Genomic DNA, 20364 nt, shown 5'->3' on the forward strand with positions numbered 1-20364 from the left:
AGCTGATGCAGGTTAGATTGTGGAAGTATATTAACTATGGTTTTAATTTGAATTATTATTTGGGGATTGCATAGTGTGGCTAAGCTGTCTACACTATCAAACTTTATGTGATAAAAATGTGCTGTGCCCATCATACCCATGATGGTGTCATATCACTACCATATTTGGGTACATCAACTTTTTTGTCAAACTAGTTTGATGTGTAGACAGAACTTTAGATTAGATCAATCGCAAAATTAATGTACATATTGCTGATACGTCAAAATCAAACATTCTTAATCAAAATACATACATACAAACAAAAACATAACAAAAACATAAACCATTTTAGACCTACATTTTATTTGTTTACACATGGTATAAAACGTGTAGATTAAACATACATATTATTTTGCTGAGCCAACTGTTGTCTCAGATATTTGGTTGTCAAAGTCAAGTCAAAAGTAATATGTAAATTTCTCTTGTCAATTAATAATAATGTAAGTTGAGTAACAATCTAAGGATATAATTTTTGACCTCGATACATTTGTATAAAAACACACGCACAAAAAACTGACTCTACATTGTCAAATTGGGTATACAATGTCATAATTTCTTATTTTAGCTTATCCTATTTGATTGATTGTAGAAAATGTAAAGGAAATTAAGGATCAACTTTTATGATGAATCAATTAGATTCAAGATAAAGTACGTTTTATTGAAAAAAAGTAGATTGAACTATAGTCTCGTTATACCAGACACTAAACTCTGACGATTACGAACACTTTTCTTTGTATCCCGGATGTATGACGATATTCCGTAACAATTTTTTCTCGATTTTTGTTCTTTTCTTCAATTCTTTGAAATGGCGCAATTACAAATGATCTACTTATCGGCTTTAAATTTACTTTTGCTACACTTATTGTCGGCTTCTGGAAGTGGGGTTTTATTTTTTAGTGAGCCGAATGCAAATCCGCTGAAAGTTACCAATGATTGTAATAAAAAGTGTGTGGAATTTAGAGGTGTTTGCATCCAAAATAAATGCCGCTGTTTTAATGGTTACTACGGGCAACTCTGTGAAAAAGGTATTTAAATATATTATTTAATTTTTAATGTTTTTGTTTTCTGTGTTAAAATTGTTTTTCATAGTTTCAGTTCATGTTTTCTTATTATTACCATTGTCATTTGTCATCTAAGTTTGTCTCAGACGGTTCATGATCTGTTTGTCATGTTGTAAGATCGACTCACTCAACTGTAGGCATATTTATATTCTTCGGAACAACAATAACACATAGATTTAAGAACAGTTTAACGATTTTCTTTTTAATGAAGTAAACATTTGATGTAGCTAGCCTTAGTACATTATGTTCTATAATACAGACGTCACATGTGAAAAACATGAAATGCTGTATCGGGGAATTTGCCTATGATATTGGACAAAATATACAATAAGCCTACCGAGAATCTGTTAAGTACATTATGTAATAGGATCACTATATCATAATGGGATTTTTTTTTATCTATGTCATTACATTTCATTTCAATAATATGATCTTTTTTTTTTGAAATTTTCGAAACTTCTTTCTTATGTTGTGTTGTTATTTTGTTTGTTTTATGAATGTTTTAGTATAGTAAAACAATGTTGGATCTATCTTCTATTTCTTGTCATTTGTTTCCAGAATTATCGCTAAAGGGTTGAGAGTTATTTTGTTTTGTTAACATAAACTCAGTTCAATTTATTTATTTATTTCGTTTTTAAAATTTTTATTTCAATATAAAATCAATTGCGTTAGGCCTATTATCAAACCTCAGTTTTTAAGGTTATTGTAGTAGTTCAATTTCTCCAAGCTCTTTTTCATTTTTCCATAGGCCTTAACACAATGCAAAACAATCCCCAATTTCATTATTTTTTCCTTTAAATTTTTGATTAGCAAGGGTCAACGGTTATTCATTTCCTGTCGTTAAAAGAGGCAAAACCTTGACTTTAAAAGTATTGTTATCTTAAAAAATATGAGATCATTGTCATCAATATATTTAGATATTTTAAACGGAAAATCTAAGATAAATAGCCATGAATGTAAGATTTTGTCGCTTGTGGGACTTGGCAAGGAGAGGCGGGAGTGGGGGTATTTGCCATGAATGGAAATTGTGGCTTGGGGGAGGCGGGGAGTGGAGTATATTTGACACTCTGTGCCCGATACAAAAACTAGCATTCGGAATTTTGCCAAAACAATAATAAAGCCAATGGTAAATGAAGTTGCCAACTAAAGTATTGTACAAAGCCAAATTATAAAATAATAGAGTAATCATACCGATACTGCGCCCGACACAAAACTCGGATTGGGAACTATGCCAGAGAAGAACAATAAAGCAGATTCCGTAGTAAAGAAGTTGCCAACGATATTATATTCTATAAAGCAAACATTGAAAATATAATACGAATCAATGCGTATTCGCTAATATACGACTAAGATAAATAGCCATGAATGTAAGATTTTGTCGCTTGTGGGACTTGGCAAGGAGAGGCGGGAGTGGGGGTATTTGCCATGAATGGAAATTGTGGCTTGGGGGAGGCGGGGAGTGGAGTATATTTGACACTCTGTGCCCGATCCAAAAACTAGCATTCGGAATTTTGCCAAAACAATAATAAAGCCAATGGTAAATGAAGTTGCCAACTAAAGTATTGTACAAAGCCAAATTATAAAATAATAGAGTAATCATACCGATACTGCGCCCGACACAAAACTCGGATTGGGAACTATGCCAGAGAAGAACAATAAAGCAGATTCCGTAGTAAAGAAGTTGCCAAAGATATTATATTCTATAAAGCAAACAGAAAATACAATACGAATCAATGCGTATTCGCTTAATAGGACTAATGCGCCCGACACAAAACTCACATTATTGGGAACTACGGCATAAGAATAACAAAGCAAAATTATAAAATGCAATGCCAACAGAACAGAATTGTTCTATGAAGTCAAATAAAAAGAAAAAAGAAAATACCACAAATTGTTTAGGCCTAATAAACCAACGCGATGTGTGATGACAAATTCGTTGATGAATCTGTTAATATAAGTATTTCACTAACAGGTGGATTGGATCATATTGTTACTCTGTAAGCCTCTTGCTCAAAAGTTTCTTACATCAAACGGTGACGCACAATTACTCGTTGTCAAAAATTGTGTTTGTCATTGTAGAATTCAATTTCATAATTCAAATAATGAGGTTTATACATTGATATGCTTTGAATTGAAATTAGCCGATTCATTTTGGGTCAAAATATCTTTAAACATTTTCTAACAACATAAAAGTATTTTTAGTTTTAAATAGAATGTAGCCTACTGTACAATAATTTTATTAAAGAATCAGTTCATTTTACAAGTGTTTTATTGGAAACCATAATGATTGGGATGTATTTTTGTTTTGGTATATAAAGTTAGCTATAACAATTTTGTATTACTTGCTTACCTATATAACATTATCTTGATTGTTTGTTTAAAAATAAGATTATAACAAGATAAATAAAATAAAAGCATTTAGTAGCATTTTTCTTCTTCTTTAAACTTATTTTTTGAAAGCATGTACCCATTCATTGTCAAATTCATTTCTATGTTGTTAAAAAAGTATGTAGGTCAATTATTTACTTCGTTGTCGTATCATTGCAGCAATCTGTCGTGGTGGTTGTTTAAATGGTGGATTTTGTGACCAACCGAACCAATGTGCTTGTCCCATCGGGTTCAAAGGTCGACAATGTGAAAAACGTAAGTAAATTACCCACCTCCCACTAAACAAAAATTGACAAGAAATTTGTTTTAAACTATTTGTATTACTTTGTCTTTACTTTATCTCTTTTAGCACGTTGTTCTGGTGGCTGTTTGAACGGCGGCCGGTGCGTCGCAGTACACGGTCGCCCAACTTGTTCGTGTCCATCTGGATATAAAGGACGCAGGTGTCAAAATGGTAAGAACAATTGTGAACTGATTACAATTTTAACAATAATCAAAATGCTTCAGAAGTAGGCCTAATAGACTAGAAAATCCCAGAAAAACACGTTTGAGCCTTGAGTTAGTGTGCATCCAAGTAGGTCTATAGGCCTAACCAAAGCAATTAGGCCTACACCTCCATCGAGGTACATTTTGTTATTCCATTCACCGTACTCTACTGATGTAATGATCGTAAATTTGCTTGTTTTTCAGCTATTTGCGAGACTTCGTGCTTACACGATGGATATTGTAAACGGCCCAATGTTTGCGCATGTTCAACGGGATGGATGGGAACTTACTGCCAATCAGGTACGAGTATTCAAGTTCATAAAACCCAAGGACACTCGTGAATAGCGACATTAGTATTGATAGGCTTAAAGAATTATCTGAATTATCTGAACCTATATACTGTAGCATTGTCGACCTATGACCTTTTTTTCCACCAGAAGGAAATGTCCTGGGGATTGACGACCATACACAATACTATTTTTTTATTCAAAATTTTTTATCAGGAACAATACTAATAAAACCTTTTTCTTCATCTTTCATCTTTAGCTGTATGTTATAGGAAGTGCGAAAACGGCGGAGAGTGCGTTTGGCCGGACACATGCTCATGTCCTGGTCAGTACGTAGGTAAACAGTGCGAAATAAAAGTCGGACAAGAGAAAGAAAAAAAGAAAAAGTCACAATACGATTTGTATGCCAAATGGTGGGCGTTGTATAATAAAACCAGATAGAAGCGACATTTCTTTTTTTTAAACTTTGCGAGGCTGAAAACAACTTTTTTCAAGGCTGAACTGTGTAAAAATTATAATCAAACAGAAAACTACAAGAAGCTGAATAAATCAAACGTTTAGTACTTTATCTTAATAATTATATACATTTATTTTTACAATTGCTTTGTATGAATGATCAGTACATAATTGAAATAGTAGAACACTAATCATAATTATACAATTTTGTAGAGATTCTATTGTAGAAATCGTCTACTAAAAAGTTAGCATTACGTAATCAAGGTAATCAACCAAAGAATTATGTTAAATTCGGACGTGGTTTTAGTAGACAGACTGTACAGACTACAGCATACGCAAACGTATTAATATAATTCCCATAATGCGCCCCGTACATTTAAAACAATCTTTTTACAGTGGTCTGCAGGAAGAATTTAAACTGGACGACTTTCATTTTTATATACAAGATCATTATTATTATTATATGACGTATGTACAAGTATAAATGTCATTATTCATTATAATATTTATATCCATATAAGGCCTTTTCTTCAAGTTCAAGGTGCTACTAATTACGTATTGCTGCGCATGCCTAAATGTAAGTCAAGAGGCCAAGTCTTCCAGTCAAATACTATCACCTCTAAATATCTCTCCTTTTTTTTATTACCGGTATTGCCGTCTGTAGCTAAATAAATAGATACAAATAGAAATATTAGTAACTTAATTTGTAAATGTTAATTATTTAAAATATTGTCCCAAAAGTAATTTGTACAAAAAAAAAATCTTTATTGAACAGGCCATTTCAATGTCACACAAAAAAATATTGACTTTGAGTAAAAGCTATCCAAAATAATATTTACCTGATAAAACTTTAGTTTAAAGAAACAAATAAAAACCAACGCCCATTTTTTTGTGTGAAAAAGGTGCGTTTTTGGTCAAACTTAATTAGGTATATTGTTTTTTTTTTGCAGGAAAAAAAATGGCCTATTCAAAGTTTGATTTTATTCATCTTTACTTGTCATGTTTGTTTTTTTTTTAAATTAAAGATGATACACTACTTAGTATTAGAATTGAAGTTTACTGTTAAAATAAGCATCAACGTAGCAAATAACACATTTAATACCTTTGGCGAGTTGATCGGCTCTCACAGTAGGCTCCAGTGCGTCCATGTCGACATGCGCACTTGTTCGGTTCAACACACCTTCCACCATACAAACACGGCCGTTCGCAAATGGCTGTGTAATACAATTTAAGTTAAATAAGGCAAGGAGTTAAATTTATAATATACACAGATAGGGGATAGATAAATGAAAAGGCAAGGAACCATTAAGTAAATTAAACAGAAACTGAAATTGAATCTTACTGAAATAACTAAGATAAGACGTAGGCCTATGGTAGGATATTTATAAACTATGAAGAAGAATGAATAAGCCTATGTTTCTTAAAAACAAAATCTTACGTTTTTGGCAAGAAGTCCCACTGTAGCCTTGTGGGCATGCGCACACATCTGGTTTGATACATACACCTTTGTTACGACATCCATTACTGCAAACGGCTACAAAAAGACAATAAAACATTTGATTAATTATTTTTTAAAAAGGGGTAAATTGCTACCGTAATGATTATCATCTAATGGGCTAAGAAAAACAAAACGTAATTTTCCACTGGATAATATCATGGGCTAAAGAGCAACCGACAGGTTTGAGAATGTGGGAAAACATAGTAGGCCTAATGCTATTCAAAATGAAGATAATTGCATCTACCTTTCTGACAATGTCTGCCTCGCCAGCCAGAAGCACAGGAGCAAACATCAGGGGCAACACAACGTCCACCATTAAGACACCGTGGTTCACAGAGCGCTAAAGAAAGAACGATCATACTATAATGCCCCGACCGAAAAATCTCAAACCATGCAATGGATTCAAATGACGCATGCAAAACGTAGACCTCACGCGTATACATTGATACGAACACTTACAATGTACATATCAAAAACATATAAAACGAAAAATTAAACAAGTCAATTTAACAGGAAAGTTAATCAATAGAATAATAATAATTATTATTATTATTATAGTAGAATATCCATCGGTATTATGAAAAAAACATAGCATAAACTCTTTAAATAAAAAACTCACGGATTTCGCATCGTCTACCAATGAACCCATGCGGGCATGAACACGTATTCTTGCGCACACATCTTCCACCGTTCAAGCACGTCTCATCACATACACCTAGAATAGAAATGTAGGTCTAAATGTTTAGCAACAGTGTCGGATGTGAATTGATGGAGATCATCCTCTATATTGTGTTTATCCTACCACAATAAAAGCGAATATCGGTAAAAGAAAGGAGTAGAGATCATCTTTACATCATCTTTCAACTAACCTGTCTCACAATATCTTCCATGATAACCACGTGAGCAGAGACATTGCGAAGGATTGGCACAAACTCCACCATTCATACAATCTGGTTGACAGAGTGCTGAAATAACGAGAAAATGAGTGGAGTTAATGATGGCGTTATCGTGTCGACAACCCCGTTCAGAATCATTGCTGGAAAACCACATAAAACATCAACAGAACGTACTTAGCACCATAAACAGATTTATCATCATCACCACAACCATTACCTACATCAGGAGAAAAAAACCGACACCACCACAACCACGGCCACCCATACAACAATCATACATTATTTTGTCAACGCAATCAACCACCTCTACCCCGACCACGGTTCAATATAAACCAAGCTATATGTGTGTTTGTACCTTGTTCGCAAGTAGGCCCTGAATACCCCGCAGGACATACACACGTATCAGGGTCCGAACAATAACCTCCGTTTTGGCAGTTTAAACGACAAGTCACTAAAAGAAAGATTAGACAATAATGATTGTATATTATTTTAAAAATTCCAACTTGAATTGTACCGTGTATTTTGTTTTAAACATGCTTTAACATAACACTTGTTTCGTTCCAAGGACTGAAGACGGCCGTCGTTCCATTATACAATCCATTCAACGACACTGACTTCCGTTCCATGAAACTGAACAATGTGGAGGCAACTTAAACGTGTTTGGTTTGTTTTGCCCCATTGTAGTAGGTGTAACAAGCAAAAGTTAGATGAGTCGTGATTGGTCGAATTATTTGCGTTTTGCTTACGTACGTCGTTCGTGCGTCCTCTACTGTATATTTTACATACTGTATTATTACAACTAGCAATGTTAATGTAACCGTATCTTTGCTGAAGAAAATTTGACATGCTTTGCATTTTTTCCTACACCCAACGTACACCCAACCTCTGTTAGTGCTGTTAGTTTCTATACTATAATATTTTATTAAGGAATCAACCATAACAGTGCGAGTGCAATGGTTAGATAATAGAACACAGAGTATACTTACTGGTTTCACAACGTGGGCCCACGTATCCAGAAGGACAAGCGCAAACGTTAGGTGCATAGCAAACACCACCGTGTTTGCAATCAGGCTCGCAAATAGCTGATAAAAGTGAACAATAAATACCACAACATAGAAACGTAAAGTGATTACTGTTACATTATTCATATGTTAAGGGTTGTGTCACACTGTGGGTTTTGTTGCTTGGATAGATGAATGTAACCAACACGCACTAGTGTGAAACATCCCTTATTTCGTTAGTACACCAACACAGCATGATGATCAAATTAAAGGACCTGTGACCGTATTCACCAATCACACTTAAGTGATATATTTCCCTTAAATATAAGTATTTCACTTGTATGTATTTAGATAGGAAATGTTCGTAATTTTAAGGTTTCCCTTATTAGTGTGAATGTTGAATACGGCCACAGGATGGCTGGTTTTGAAGATGTTATACATGTTATATAGTCCCTTTTTCCACAAAAAATAACCCTATACAGGCCGCGCCTGACGACACACAATAAAAATAATAAACATATTAAATAAAATAAAACGCAAAAGACGGAATGAAGTATGAAATATTATTGCTTTAAAAAAAGAAAACGTATTAGGCGTAGCTCTGTGACGTTATTTTGGTTCCTATTTTGGAGGCAGCGCAAGGTCGTGATCATCCGAACTGCTGGTCATTGACAAACTCACATGCGTTGCGCTCACGACCTTGCGCTGCCTCCGAAATTGGGACCAAACTAAACGTCCCAAAATGTACCTGTACATGATGTGAAGTGAAAAATATTGAATGTGCTGATGTGATTGAAGATTAAGATGGGAAATACAGTATTTATACCCGAGTAAAAACCAGATAGCCGTTACGACTTTATAATATTCTGGAAAGAGGGACTATCATTACATCACAACAGCCTATTTAATCCATAATGTTAGTCAATGATAGGTCAAGAATACGCGTGATAATTCACTGAAAATAAATAATATACACCGTAAAGAATACAAATACAGTAAACATATGCAATTAAATAGAAAAATACCTTTATCGCAGAATTTTCCCGTGTATCCTTCGTAGCAACTGCATTCGCCCGGTGCAACACATACTCCATTTTGACAGTCAGGTCTACACAAAGCTGAAGGGAACATATCAAACATAATCGTACCGCTGAAATGTTGTTTATACAGTAGTAGATTTCTTTATAACTTTATAGGGGCTGAAGGGAGGGGTGTTCGGGCCACACCTCCTATAGATCCTCCTGGATCACACGTAATCATACCACACATTTAACTGCAGTACCTTATCAGGCAGTTGGTGCATATCTAATAATATTACCTATCTTCACAGTGAGGTATGGTGCTGTAAATTTCGCATTACGGGGCGCAGTTTGGGAAATTTCTAATTGTATCAACATACTACTTGTGAACGGCGCCTCGTACTCATTGTATTTCTGTCTATCTTACCTATTCTACAACCGTATCCTGTCCAACCTTCTTTGCATATACATTTAATTCCACCAGTGCACCGCATGTTCTTTGGACATGTCACAGAGCAGCGATTTACTTCAACTACAAAACGAAAGAACGATTTATTACAAAATAGTACAAAACAACTTGCGCAGTTTAAAGTAAGCGAACTAACCATAGATGTTATGTTAAACAACTTACCGCATGATACGCCATCACCAGAATACCCAGGTGGACAAGGTCCACACCTGAAGCTAAGAGATCCGTCAGTTATTGTTTCGGAGCAGACGACACGATCAAAGCACGGGTTAGGATCACACGGAATGACAGACTGCTCACATAGTATGCCTAAAATAAAGCAAAAACAATGCGTTGAAGTTGCAAATTTGAGCCGTATACAAAATATGACATTCAAGATTTTCCAATATTGAAAACCAAACAATATTGTGAGATGCAGACATAAAGCTAACGTTTATATTTTCCAAATAACAAGGAGCGTAGTCTTCTCTACAAAGGAATTCTTTTCTAACACAAAAATGTCATAAAATTGATCCGTAGACCTATATTACACGTACTATAACACTGATAACACGGGGATACTTTCTGAAATTATCAGCTTCCCACAAATATGAACACTCTCTCTGAACATGATGTAGGATATAATCTGGATGAGCCAACTAAATTGTGACCTGACCATGAATTATAAAGCTCTATCTACACTATCAAACTAGTTCAAAAAAGAAAGTGTGATATGCCCAAATATGGAAGTGATATGACATCATCATGTCCATCACTTAAATTTGTTACAGTAGTGTAGACAGAGCTTTAGAAAAAATAGAAGTAAACCAAGGAAACAATGTCATACCTGTATAACCAGCGTCGCATCTACAGAAGAAGATGGCATCAATTGACACAGAACACGAGCCATGATGACAAGGATTCGGTGTGCAGACATCACCAGATAGATCGTACGGTGGTATACTTTCACAATGATCTCCTTTGAAATCATCTGGACAGATACAGACGACATCAGTTTCTTTATATGCTTTGTCTTCCTTGCATTTCCCGCCGTTTTGACAAAGGCACTCTATAACTGTCACCTAAACATGAATCAAAAGAATACAATTGCAATTCCATTCAATTGTTAAAAGACCAACTCACTCAGGCAGCGTCTTACGACGAGGTCTCGTCGGGAGAAAATTAAACATGTTCCCGCCAGCTAAAAAACTACGCTCGACGCTATCTCAAGACGACTCGTCTTGTTGGGATTCAACTCGGACAGTACCGACGAGTCAAGACGTTCCATTGGGTCTCGTCGTACGACAATGTCTTAGTTGGTCTAACTAACCCTTTCTGAATCTGTCATTGTTATGAACACCAACACGTACTACTAATGCAAACAGGAGCACGGTTCAATGTAAACATTCTACTTAATTTCAGTTATCTATTTAGAGAAATGACAAAACACATTTAAGATTCTCACATCAATAGTGGCGGCCTCGTTAGCACCGCACCTGTCAGTCGCCCTCACGGGTATAACTACATGATTCGCTTTTAATGGTTGCCACAGTAACTTGCCATCTTCTGACAAACTGATACCATAGTCATCTTCTTTCCAAATAAGGTCGTAAACTAAGACGTCACCGTCTGGGTCGGTGGCTTCAAGTTGATATTCGAATGTGTTTTCAGCGAACAAGAATAACGGATGAGAAACCGGAAATACTGGCAGCAAATTATCTGCAAAACATTAATAAACATTATAAACAACATATTACAATAGCATACATGAGTTTAACACATAATTCATCAAATGTGATTCCGTGTAGCAATTTGAACGAATAACGTTGTTATTTTGCTCAAATCAATCAATCGATCAATTCATCAATCCATTCATCGACTAATCCATAATTTAATCAAACAATCAATCAATCGATAAATCAATCTATAAATCAATCCACCCATCCATCAATCCATCCATCCATTTAATCAATCAACCAATCAATCAATTAATCAATCGATAAATCGAACTAATCTATCATGAATACAGAAGGCTGATGAACGCGTTACCCCGGTAACTAGCTACAGTCGCTTACGTGGTATAATGTCTTCAAACTCATTGACGATCGTCAATGACAGTCATCCTAAGAATAAGCAAAACAAATAATCTTTTGAAGTAGCTAGCCTAGGCCTAAGCAGGGAGATCTCTCTGGCCTAAGCTTCCACGGTGTTTTCGTCAGGTTGCGTGCATATCCTAATAAATATTTCCTCGTCCACTTCCTTTTGTTTTCTTCCTGGCCTTCATATTTTTAGTTCCACAGAAGGTTTTAATTTTGTACGGAACGTGGGCGCAATGCCAGTTGATGTATGTTTAAATCGGATGCGATATAATTCGTATTTCATGTGTTGATGTGTATGTTTATCAAGCGAATCGAACCAATTATTAAAGGTTAATATTATTATAACCGCCGTTATACACCTTGCACAGCGTTTAAGTGCGCGTATTAACATTTGTTTTCATTACCGTATCATTGTTTGAACACCCACGTTCAGTTTTGTCTTTTGTTGTTCCTCCCATTTATATCATCATTTATGTTTTTCTATCAATCTGTACTTTTCCCACTTATCATACCTCTTAAAAAAATACTTAATTAATTTAGAAAATGTCTAATAGGTCTAAAGGCCAATTTACAAAAAAAAATGTATTAAAAAGTTAAAGCACACTGAGAAAGTAATATGAAGTTCCTTAATAATTTAAGTTACGGAACTGAAAAACAACGAGGTGCGCCAACTGTCTCCCCACTAAACATGCCATGTATGTCAATACGTTATTAAGAAAAGTCAAAATGAGTCACATTCTATTACACATCAGTCGATAAAACCATTCATCTACCAATCACATACCTTCTTTATTAGACCATTCGTAAATATTTAAGTCAGGAATGCAAGTTAAACACTCGTTTGTTGGAGATGTTTCACCGATGTACCGACACGTTTGCTCGATAAAGCAGAAAGATTCGATCTACAAAAAATAATATAATACGTCAAATAAACTGGGATTTTCTCCATATCATCTCCTTCAAAAACCAATACATTGGTGATGATGTGTATGCTTGATTGTGTAAACAGATTTTAACATAGTTGATAATAATTATACACGTCACTTGAACTAAGATTCTTTCCAATCCATGTCATCTCCTCCAAAACCACTAAACTAGTGATGAAATGTGTGTTTACTTGATAGTGTAAACATTAATTGTTGATAATATACAATTGGAAAGACAGTGTATTCAGAAACTTAATGTGCACAGAAAACTGAAAATACTGATTATATAATACGTATGTGAACTGTTTGAAAGGATTTCAGACTACAGATAAACGATTATAAAGTGACTTTTACTGAATAATACAGCAAAGTGATGGCACTAGTTACACTCCGTTACGCATGATTAATTTAAAGAATGATGTACGGTCAAAGACTAGTACGGACCAGCGTACGTTATGCTAATGTAACAAGTCAGGTGTGCTCGAATGAATTTAGGTGATTGTTATTATTTTGTAGTTGCCAGAAGCTTATTGACCGACATCATAGTAAACCCCTTCAACTAGTACACTTATAGTAGTCAAGGGTCACGTTGTTGCGTCTAATTCAGGGGCCACGGTTGTTGTGTTAACAAGATGTCCCCGTATGTAACTTACCGTCATATTACAGGTACCTTGCCAATCACATTGGAAGCACATTGAATCGAAGACAGTGAAAATGACCGCGTTGCTTACGGATCCACCATTCAAAGATACCTTAAATCAAATCAAATCATAAAGATTAGATCTAGACGTCGTACGCGTAAAGATTCGATGAAAATTTTTGTTTTTTGACATTCTACTAACCTGTACTGCCCACTTTATTGGCTCATTAACGCCTTTAAATATCTTATTTGGTACTGGACACAAGATTGTTTGTTTGTTTCTGAATTGCCCAATGCTGTCGAATTCTGTAATTTCTTCATTAGTCTAAATAAAAATCAATGATATATTGCTTATAATAGCTGAATTAAATAAAGTTGATGTTTGTCGGTATGATTGGTCGGTCGGTTTTCCAGTTGATTGGTCGGTATAACGATAGATCGGTCGGTCGGTCGATCTGCCGATTGGACGGTCATCGGTCTCTTGTCAGATAAACCACAATGATACATAAAGTACTTTAACCATCGATAGATATAAGAATTGTCAGTAAGTCAGTCGGTCTATTTTATACAGTAAACCAAATACATATACCTAAGCAGCTAAATAATTAATCTATATTTCACAATCTGAATTCAATATGGAATTGATTCAACATACGTTTAATAACGTCATGTGACACCTGATGGAATAAGATTTCTTAACGTTGACCACGTTAACTTTGATGACGTCACATGTCCCGGTTCTTTTATCACACAGTCCGTTGTCACCGATACGTGTAATTGCGGGTGTGTCTGAAATACGTAAGAAAATAAATAATTATCTCGAGAGTATTGCCAACGGTTATGACATTTTTTTAAAATCTTTAATGGATCTATTTTGAGATGTTAATAGGGAAGATGAGTGACAAGAAGACAGTGACAATGGTGACAAGGTTCGGACAGCCGGAAGGGTGTGTGGTATGAATACTTTGAGCTTTCGATTTATAATGACCTACGTACTACTTACGTCATGTAAATTCATTGGGAGAAATGCTTCCTGGCTATTTTTTCGACTTAGTTTGGGCAAATTATAGGTTCGGGGGAATTCTAGGTTCGGGCGAATTATAGGTTCGGGCGAATTCTAGGTTCGGGCGAATTCTAGGTTTGGGCGAATTCTAGAATTCTCCTCAAACTTGGTTCGGGCGAATTCTAGGTTCGGGCAAATTCTAGGTTCGGGCGAGTTCTAGGTTCGGGCGAATAATAGATTAGGGCGACGAGAAACAGTCGTAGGTCGTCGTCAATCGAAATTACCCATATATGATGATATGAGAACAACACAGGGAAGTACAAAACAATGAGCCAGGAGTACCTAAATATACCAGTCGATAAGTCATCCATCCAAAACGATGAGGAACGGTAATAATAGTGATATATTGACGGTAATAAATGAAATAAGTTCATAATCATTCTAATTACACTCACCTTTTCGTAAACTACAATCTACTGAATAAAATCCTTCGTCACAATAGCAACCCAGGCTCGTACATGCACCATGTCCAGAACAACTGTATGGGCAGTTAAGATTTTTATGTAACAAATACATATTGTTTACACTACGACCATCTGTTTTGACCCATATAGTCTGATTTTCCAATAATGCGCGTTCACATTCATTTTCAATCAGCGTGTACGCGTACGAATCCCAGCGGAAGTCATCCGTCAGCTGTAGATCGGCAACACACATTTCAATCGCATCTTTGATGTACATTTCTGATCCTAACACGTTTGAACACAAATACGATAGGATGGGACGCATTAACTTTTTCTCGCACATTTCCACAGCCTGGAGCTCAGTTACTCCAGTAGGCGTGGGCCATGATGGGGTGACGGGTTGTAAGTCAGAATCATGAGCATCCGGGTAGAAAAAATATTCAAACTGTTCAACGTCACGCTTTTTCGGGTTATTTTTATTCCTATTTTTTCTCGTCTTGTATTTCGATGTCATATCTGTTGATTTGATGAGTTCAGTTCTAATGACGTCATCATAACGCGTACACTTGCGCGTTACCGCCACCGCGCTTCTGGGGGTACCCTCGCAGTTACAGAACCGTTTCGTTTTGGGATATTCTTTATATTCTGGTAAATGGTTAAACAGACCACCATCACGCAACCTGAAAAAAAGGATTATCGAAAGAGATGTTTGAAAGCGAAAACTTTAAAACATAGTCTGCACTCTAGCAACTTTAGTTTGCAAACAAGAAAAGTTTTCCAAAGTCTGCCAGTTGACAAACTTCGGCAAACTACTAGTAGAAAACTTGTTTGCAGAAGTTAAGCTCAGTCCACATTAGCAAACTTTTGTTTTCAAACGCAAGCAAACTCGAGTTTCTCAAAATAATATTGCCAAAGTTTGCGAATTAAATTCTCTTTGAGTCTGCAAACTAAAGTTTGATAGTGTAGACTTCTACGAACTGTTTCCTACAGTTTTCCTCTGAAGTTTGTCAACTGACAACATTTTGGAAACATTCTCTGGAAACATTCTATGGACAAACTCGGCGATTGCAAACAAAGGTTGACCAAGACAGACTATGTTTTTATTCTAGACAAATCACACACTTCTCCAAACTTTGAAAACAAAGATGTCCTGGTTTTCATATCTCAGATAAAATGTATGGCGTACCAAATAGTTTTCCGTTTTTCTTCTCCGAACTGGAAAAATCTTACTTCAATCCGCATCTGTTAATTTAGGCTTTGGAAATTATGTAGGCCTATCTATGACGTATTTTCTACTTTTCGATTAGATAATCAATTTTTCCAAACACACCGATTACTCACCTCCATTGTTCAACAAATTCGTTAGCTTGTCCATGCTCCATTTCAATGTCCATTTTAGTTTTTTCTGTAAAGTGATAGTCGTTGTTTGGATCGCCATCATACGCACCACAAAGACCGCGTGTATGGTTGAAATCACTGGAAGGAACTTGTACGGATATACTCATACCCCATTCAGATATGTCTGCTCGAACAAACGATCCAGAAGGAAAACTCACCTGACATTGCATACAAAAAACCGTGTTATTATAAATATTGTAACATCCGGGAAGTTCACTCTTCTCTGGTCATCAGGGAAGTTCACTCTTTCCTGGTCACATATTCTTAACTTTCAATTAAATATAAACTTTTCAAACTGTGGGTAGAACTCTCCTTTAAGGTCGAAAGTCAGACTTACTTTACCCATCTCAAAAAATGGGCACATAGAAGTTGATATGCGCGTGCACAATTTGATAAAGCGGTGCTTTTGTACGTTGAACGACGGGAACTTTTGACGATGTTATACTTACCGTTATCTTTTTTCTGAATTTTGATTCTTTTATTTTAACTCCATCTGCCAGAGGCAACTGACTCTTAATCTTTACTTCTGGCTTAGTTTCTAACAGAGCTCCATTGCACATGTCCACCGATATTACGTCATTATTTTCTCTTGCAACAAATCCGCAATTGCACGATATTTCATCAGTAGCGCCACCACAGTTCCAAATCCGTGAATTCACCTTAAAAGCAAAGTACAGTTCGGGGTACAGTTATACCCAAAGTGATTTAAAATTGTAATTGTTTTTTTAACGAGAGGTCGGGGATATTAGAAAACCCTCTATACATAGTCTAGCCTATTAAGCAATTTTAAAGCAATAAAAACAACCCATTCCCCCCTATTGTACCTAAAATGCAAACAATCCATAGCTATATCATGACATTTTCTACGATACTGAACAAATGAAGATGATATTCCTACAGTATGGATAATCGGTGACATTCTACAAACATTCCTTTGATTATTGTCAAGTGATTTGGTCATAATTAGATTACGTCTGAATACTATGAACGAATCGAATAAATTGAACGATAATAGAAACAATCGGTTGATGTTTTGTCACATACATAGAAAATGTTGAAAGTGAGCATCAGCTGCCAATTTACAACATCTGGTTTGCATTGTTTTGTAACCATTTTGCGATCTTACCTCAAAATCTCTATTTAAACTCTTGTGCAGAATGTAGGTTCCTGTCTTGTAGAAATCGTATTTTCTAAAAGCCAAACAAAAAATCATGTTTAGACTTAGTTTACGAGTGTCTCATTAAAATGTGTCTATATAGGAAATATAATGTCACATTCCTGCTGTTGTGCTATACAACATTCGGCTTGATAGAGTCACGCTTGTGCGACAGTAACCTTGCATTGAACTGTGCGGCTAGCTAAGGTTGTTATACTTTATTTTCTATGATTAAATTAACAATATTAACTATGTTCTGCATCAGAGAATCAATAGGAAGATGTTTTGAACAACTATGACGGAATATTCAGCACATGAAAAAAAACTAGCCAGGTATTGACTACATACTAGTAGAAATATTAGGTATTTGGTAGATTTAACGTTTGTTCTTATACGAATTCGAATACTGAACAAAAACAAGTTTCTATTCACTCTAAATCATCATTCTTATTTTTTTTTCTTGATCATGCTGGGAAATGCAGGGTTACATAATTTAATACGGAACATTAAGTTAATTTCAGTTCATTCGGGCACCGCCCCACTTGGAACAGTTCATTCGGGCAACGCCCCACTTGAATAATCTCTTTCAGGCCACCGGCCAATTGAATTTCACAAGAGAGTATTTTTTTTCTACAGATTGCAACTTAAAAACAATTAAATTTTAAGTTTGAATTTTGATTCAATAATAATATTGTGGTAAAATATTCCTTCTCTAGGTACACATCCTGTTTCATTTAGGCAACATAATTTACATATTTAAGTTAAGTTATCCTCGTCTATATCATGATTAATTAACTTTGAGGTTATGTGATCCAGTTCTAATAATGGTATACATCGTCTGTGTTTAAACTGAATTATGCTGTTGATATATTGCTGAAATTGATAAATGAAATCAGTGATACTTAAGAGACCCACGACTTACAGATGACAAGAAGAGTTTAATTCAATGATTTAACCAAAATTAAGTGGGTGGGAGATAGGTGAGATATATGTCTTATCTTGCATTAGTTGTTTCTTTCATCACTACGCAATATAATATTATTTGTAAGACATTATTCATGTCAAAGGTCACTTACAATCTATCAAATGTGATAAAGTGCGGATCGGTGAACGAGTAACATTGTGCCCCAGCAACATCTTTTACAAACACCTGAAAAGACACAAATTTATGTTTGTTGAAATTGAAGTACATTTTAACAAAGTGTCACTTTTATTTTACATTTGTCACGCACACGCGATGGCAATGTATTAATAACAGAACTCATTGAATCCATTTTTGACAAACGATTAAAAATAAGGAAACACATTTTGCAAGATTCGACACGGCCCCTATATTTTGTGAAGTTCTTCGTAGCAGTAGATGTTAGCGGCCCATCATTTCTCGTACAAATAGTCTGCAAGATTGTCTATCCAGCTGATTAAAATAGGGCACTGAACGTTGTAGATGAATTTCACTTTGCAATTGTAATGTCTTGGAGCAATACAATGTTCTATGTATAATTGTATTAAATGAAAATGGTGTGAATAAATAAGTTACTCCTTTTTACTTCGTTATGGCATTACAATAAACAGTTCTCCGGTTAGTTTATGAAAAGTGAATTTAAACTATAGCAACACCGTAATTTGTGTGTATGAACATAATTTGTGGGTAAGAGCATAATTTGTGTGTATGGACATAATTTGTGTGTATGAACAAAATTTGTGTGTGAACAGAATTTGCGCGACGTATATGAACAGAATTCTAAGAATAGATTTATGGCTGCTGTCCAAGATGATTCGGTTCAATATCACTGACCTGGGAATCCAGGTACGTTATTAATAGACAAATTCCCAAGATTAAACCCATTCTACATTTCAAAAGTATTATTGTAGAATAAATAATACATATTTTGAACAGTTTCTCAAAAAATGCTATTTATATAGGAACAACATCCGGTACAAGTTAAGAACATTCAACAAAAACTAAATCTTAATTAAAAGGATAATCAAATTGTCTAACTTTTTTTAAAGTAACCAAAGCAAATGTTTAATGTTTGTTTTCCTTAAAAGCATAGATGGCAAGTCTACTTTAAAAGATAAAAAGAACTGATTTCAGAACTGGTGTCACTTAACAACTTAATCAATTGTATAAATAATAATGCGCCCTGTTATCTGAGGAATCTCTTACGGGTGTATAGATGTGCTAAGAGAGGCCTGAGGTCCGAGATAGATCACACTAGATTGGATCACTGTCTCAAAAAGCGGACCTCTGGAAATAATACTTTCTCAAAATTTGGACCGGTGATGTGGAACAAACTCCCGTCTGTGATCCGGGAACAAACCACGGTTTTAAAATTTAAAAAAGCCCTCAAAACACATCTATTTCCTAAGAAGTAACTCATTGTTGGGTCTGCTGATGTAAAGCGCTTTGATCATTTTATACTAATTTGGAAAAGCGCTATATAAATAAAATAATAATAATAATAATTAATCCATCTTTACTTAAGCAAAGCGATTGATAGAATATAGCAAAGTTGTTAAAACTTTTCCACAAACTACATACCGTTACGTCATCTATTTTGTACCCATTCCATATTTGGTCATCACTAGTAATAGCACCTGTTCGTATGTTACTAATTCGGTCACCATCAGACATGAAATCAGTTACAGCTTTTATGTAAACAACACCTTTCCCACAATTACGTTTTGAACATTTCCTTGCTTTGATTTCAACAAAACATTCAGAAATTGCAATATCAGGATGGAAGTTATTTTCTAAAAATTAAGGACAACAAATTAATATCGAAAATTCCTTAATCCTGTTCAAACGAGACGAATTTAAAGCATTGCGCTTTCGCATACACTAATACGCATCCAGTCGATTCGTCATTTGAATATTAATATTCGCCTATTGGAAAACAGGCATAAATATAATTAAATATAGTGAAAACTAAATTAAAAATGGTTTTTTTAAATTTTTTTTTTAACTTAGGAAAAACGAATGCCTTAAGTTTTCTATAATAAAGTCTTTTATCTGATCCAAAAGGGCGTATTGTTATGTTCAATGCGTTCATTGTTTTACATAAAAAGAATCATTAGGCCTACTAGTTTATACTAGTT

At 35.1% G+C, this 20364-nt stretch overlaps 2 protein-coding genes across 4 annotated transcripts in view; one reads left to right on the top strand and one right to left on the bottom strand.

The window, feature by feature from the left end:
- The first annotated feature begins 731 nt into the window (after nt 1-731).
- Nucleotides 732-4879, top strand: LOC140040119 (uncharacterized). Its single transcript, XM_072085805.1, has 5 exons — nt 732-1064; nt 3648-3743; nt 3838-3942; nt 4179-4274; nt 4521-4879. Exons 1-5 carry the CDS (start codon nt 845-847, stop codon nt 4700-4702), a joined length of 699 nt encoding a protein of 232 aa, XP_071941906.1. The 5' UTR covers nt 732-844; the 3' UTR covers nt 4703-4879.
- A 361-nt stretch (nt 4880-5240) lies between these two features.
- Nucleotides 5241-20364, bottom strand: part of LOC140040117 (von Willebrand factor D and EGF domain-containing protein-like) — a 36576-nt gene continuing 21452 nt past the window's right edge. For 2 of the 3 annotated variants that reach the window (XM_072085801.1, XM_072085802.1), the window contains exons 9-31: nt 19808-20019; nt 18342-18415; nt 17236-17299; nt 16559-16768; nt 16053-16267; nt 14703-15391; nt 13900-14033; nt 13447-13569; nt 13258-13356; nt 12463-12580; nt 11045-11298; nt 10427-10661; nt 9763-9909; nt 9559-9663; nt 9138-9230; nt 8098-8193; nt 7467-7562; nt 7085-7180; nt 6835-6930; nt 6460-6555; nt 6156-6251; nt 5820-5931; nt 5241-5381 (exon numbers count right to left, since the gene is read on the bottom strand). In XM_072085801.1, the coding sequence (XP_071941902.1) occupies nt 5360-5381; nt 5820-5931; nt 6156-6251; nt 6460-6555; nt 6835-6930; nt 7085-7180; nt 7467-7562; nt 8098-8193; nt 9138-9230; nt 9559-9663; nt 9763-9909; nt 10427-10661; nt 11045-11298; nt 12463-12580; nt 13258-13356; nt 13447-13569; nt 13900-14033; nt 14703-15391; nt 16053-16267; nt 16559-16768; nt 17236-17299; nt 18342-18415; nt 19808-20019 (3482 nt within the window). In that variant the 3' untranslated portion in view covers nt 5241-5359. The remainder of the gene's footprint in view (nt 5382-5819; nt 5932-6155; nt 6252-6459; nt 6556-6834; nt 6931-7084; nt 7181-7466; nt 7563-8097; nt 8194-9137; nt 9231-9558; nt 9664-9762; nt 9910-10426; nt 10662-11044; nt 11299-12462; nt 12581-13257; nt 13357-13446; nt 13570-13899; nt 14034-14702; nt 15392-16052; nt 16268-16558; nt 16769-17235; nt 17300-18341; nt 18416-19807; nt 20020-20364) is intronic. The other variant, XM_072085803.1, reaches the window with a different exon arrangement.

The sequence above is a fragment of the Antedon mediterranea genome, chromosome 2, assembly GCF_964355755.1.
Source record: "Antedon mediterranea chromosome 2, ecAntMedi1.1, whole genome shotgun sequence".
Taxonomy (NCBI): Eukaryota; Metazoa; Echinodermata; class Crinoidea; order Comatulida; family Antedonidae; genus Antedon; species Antedon mediterranea.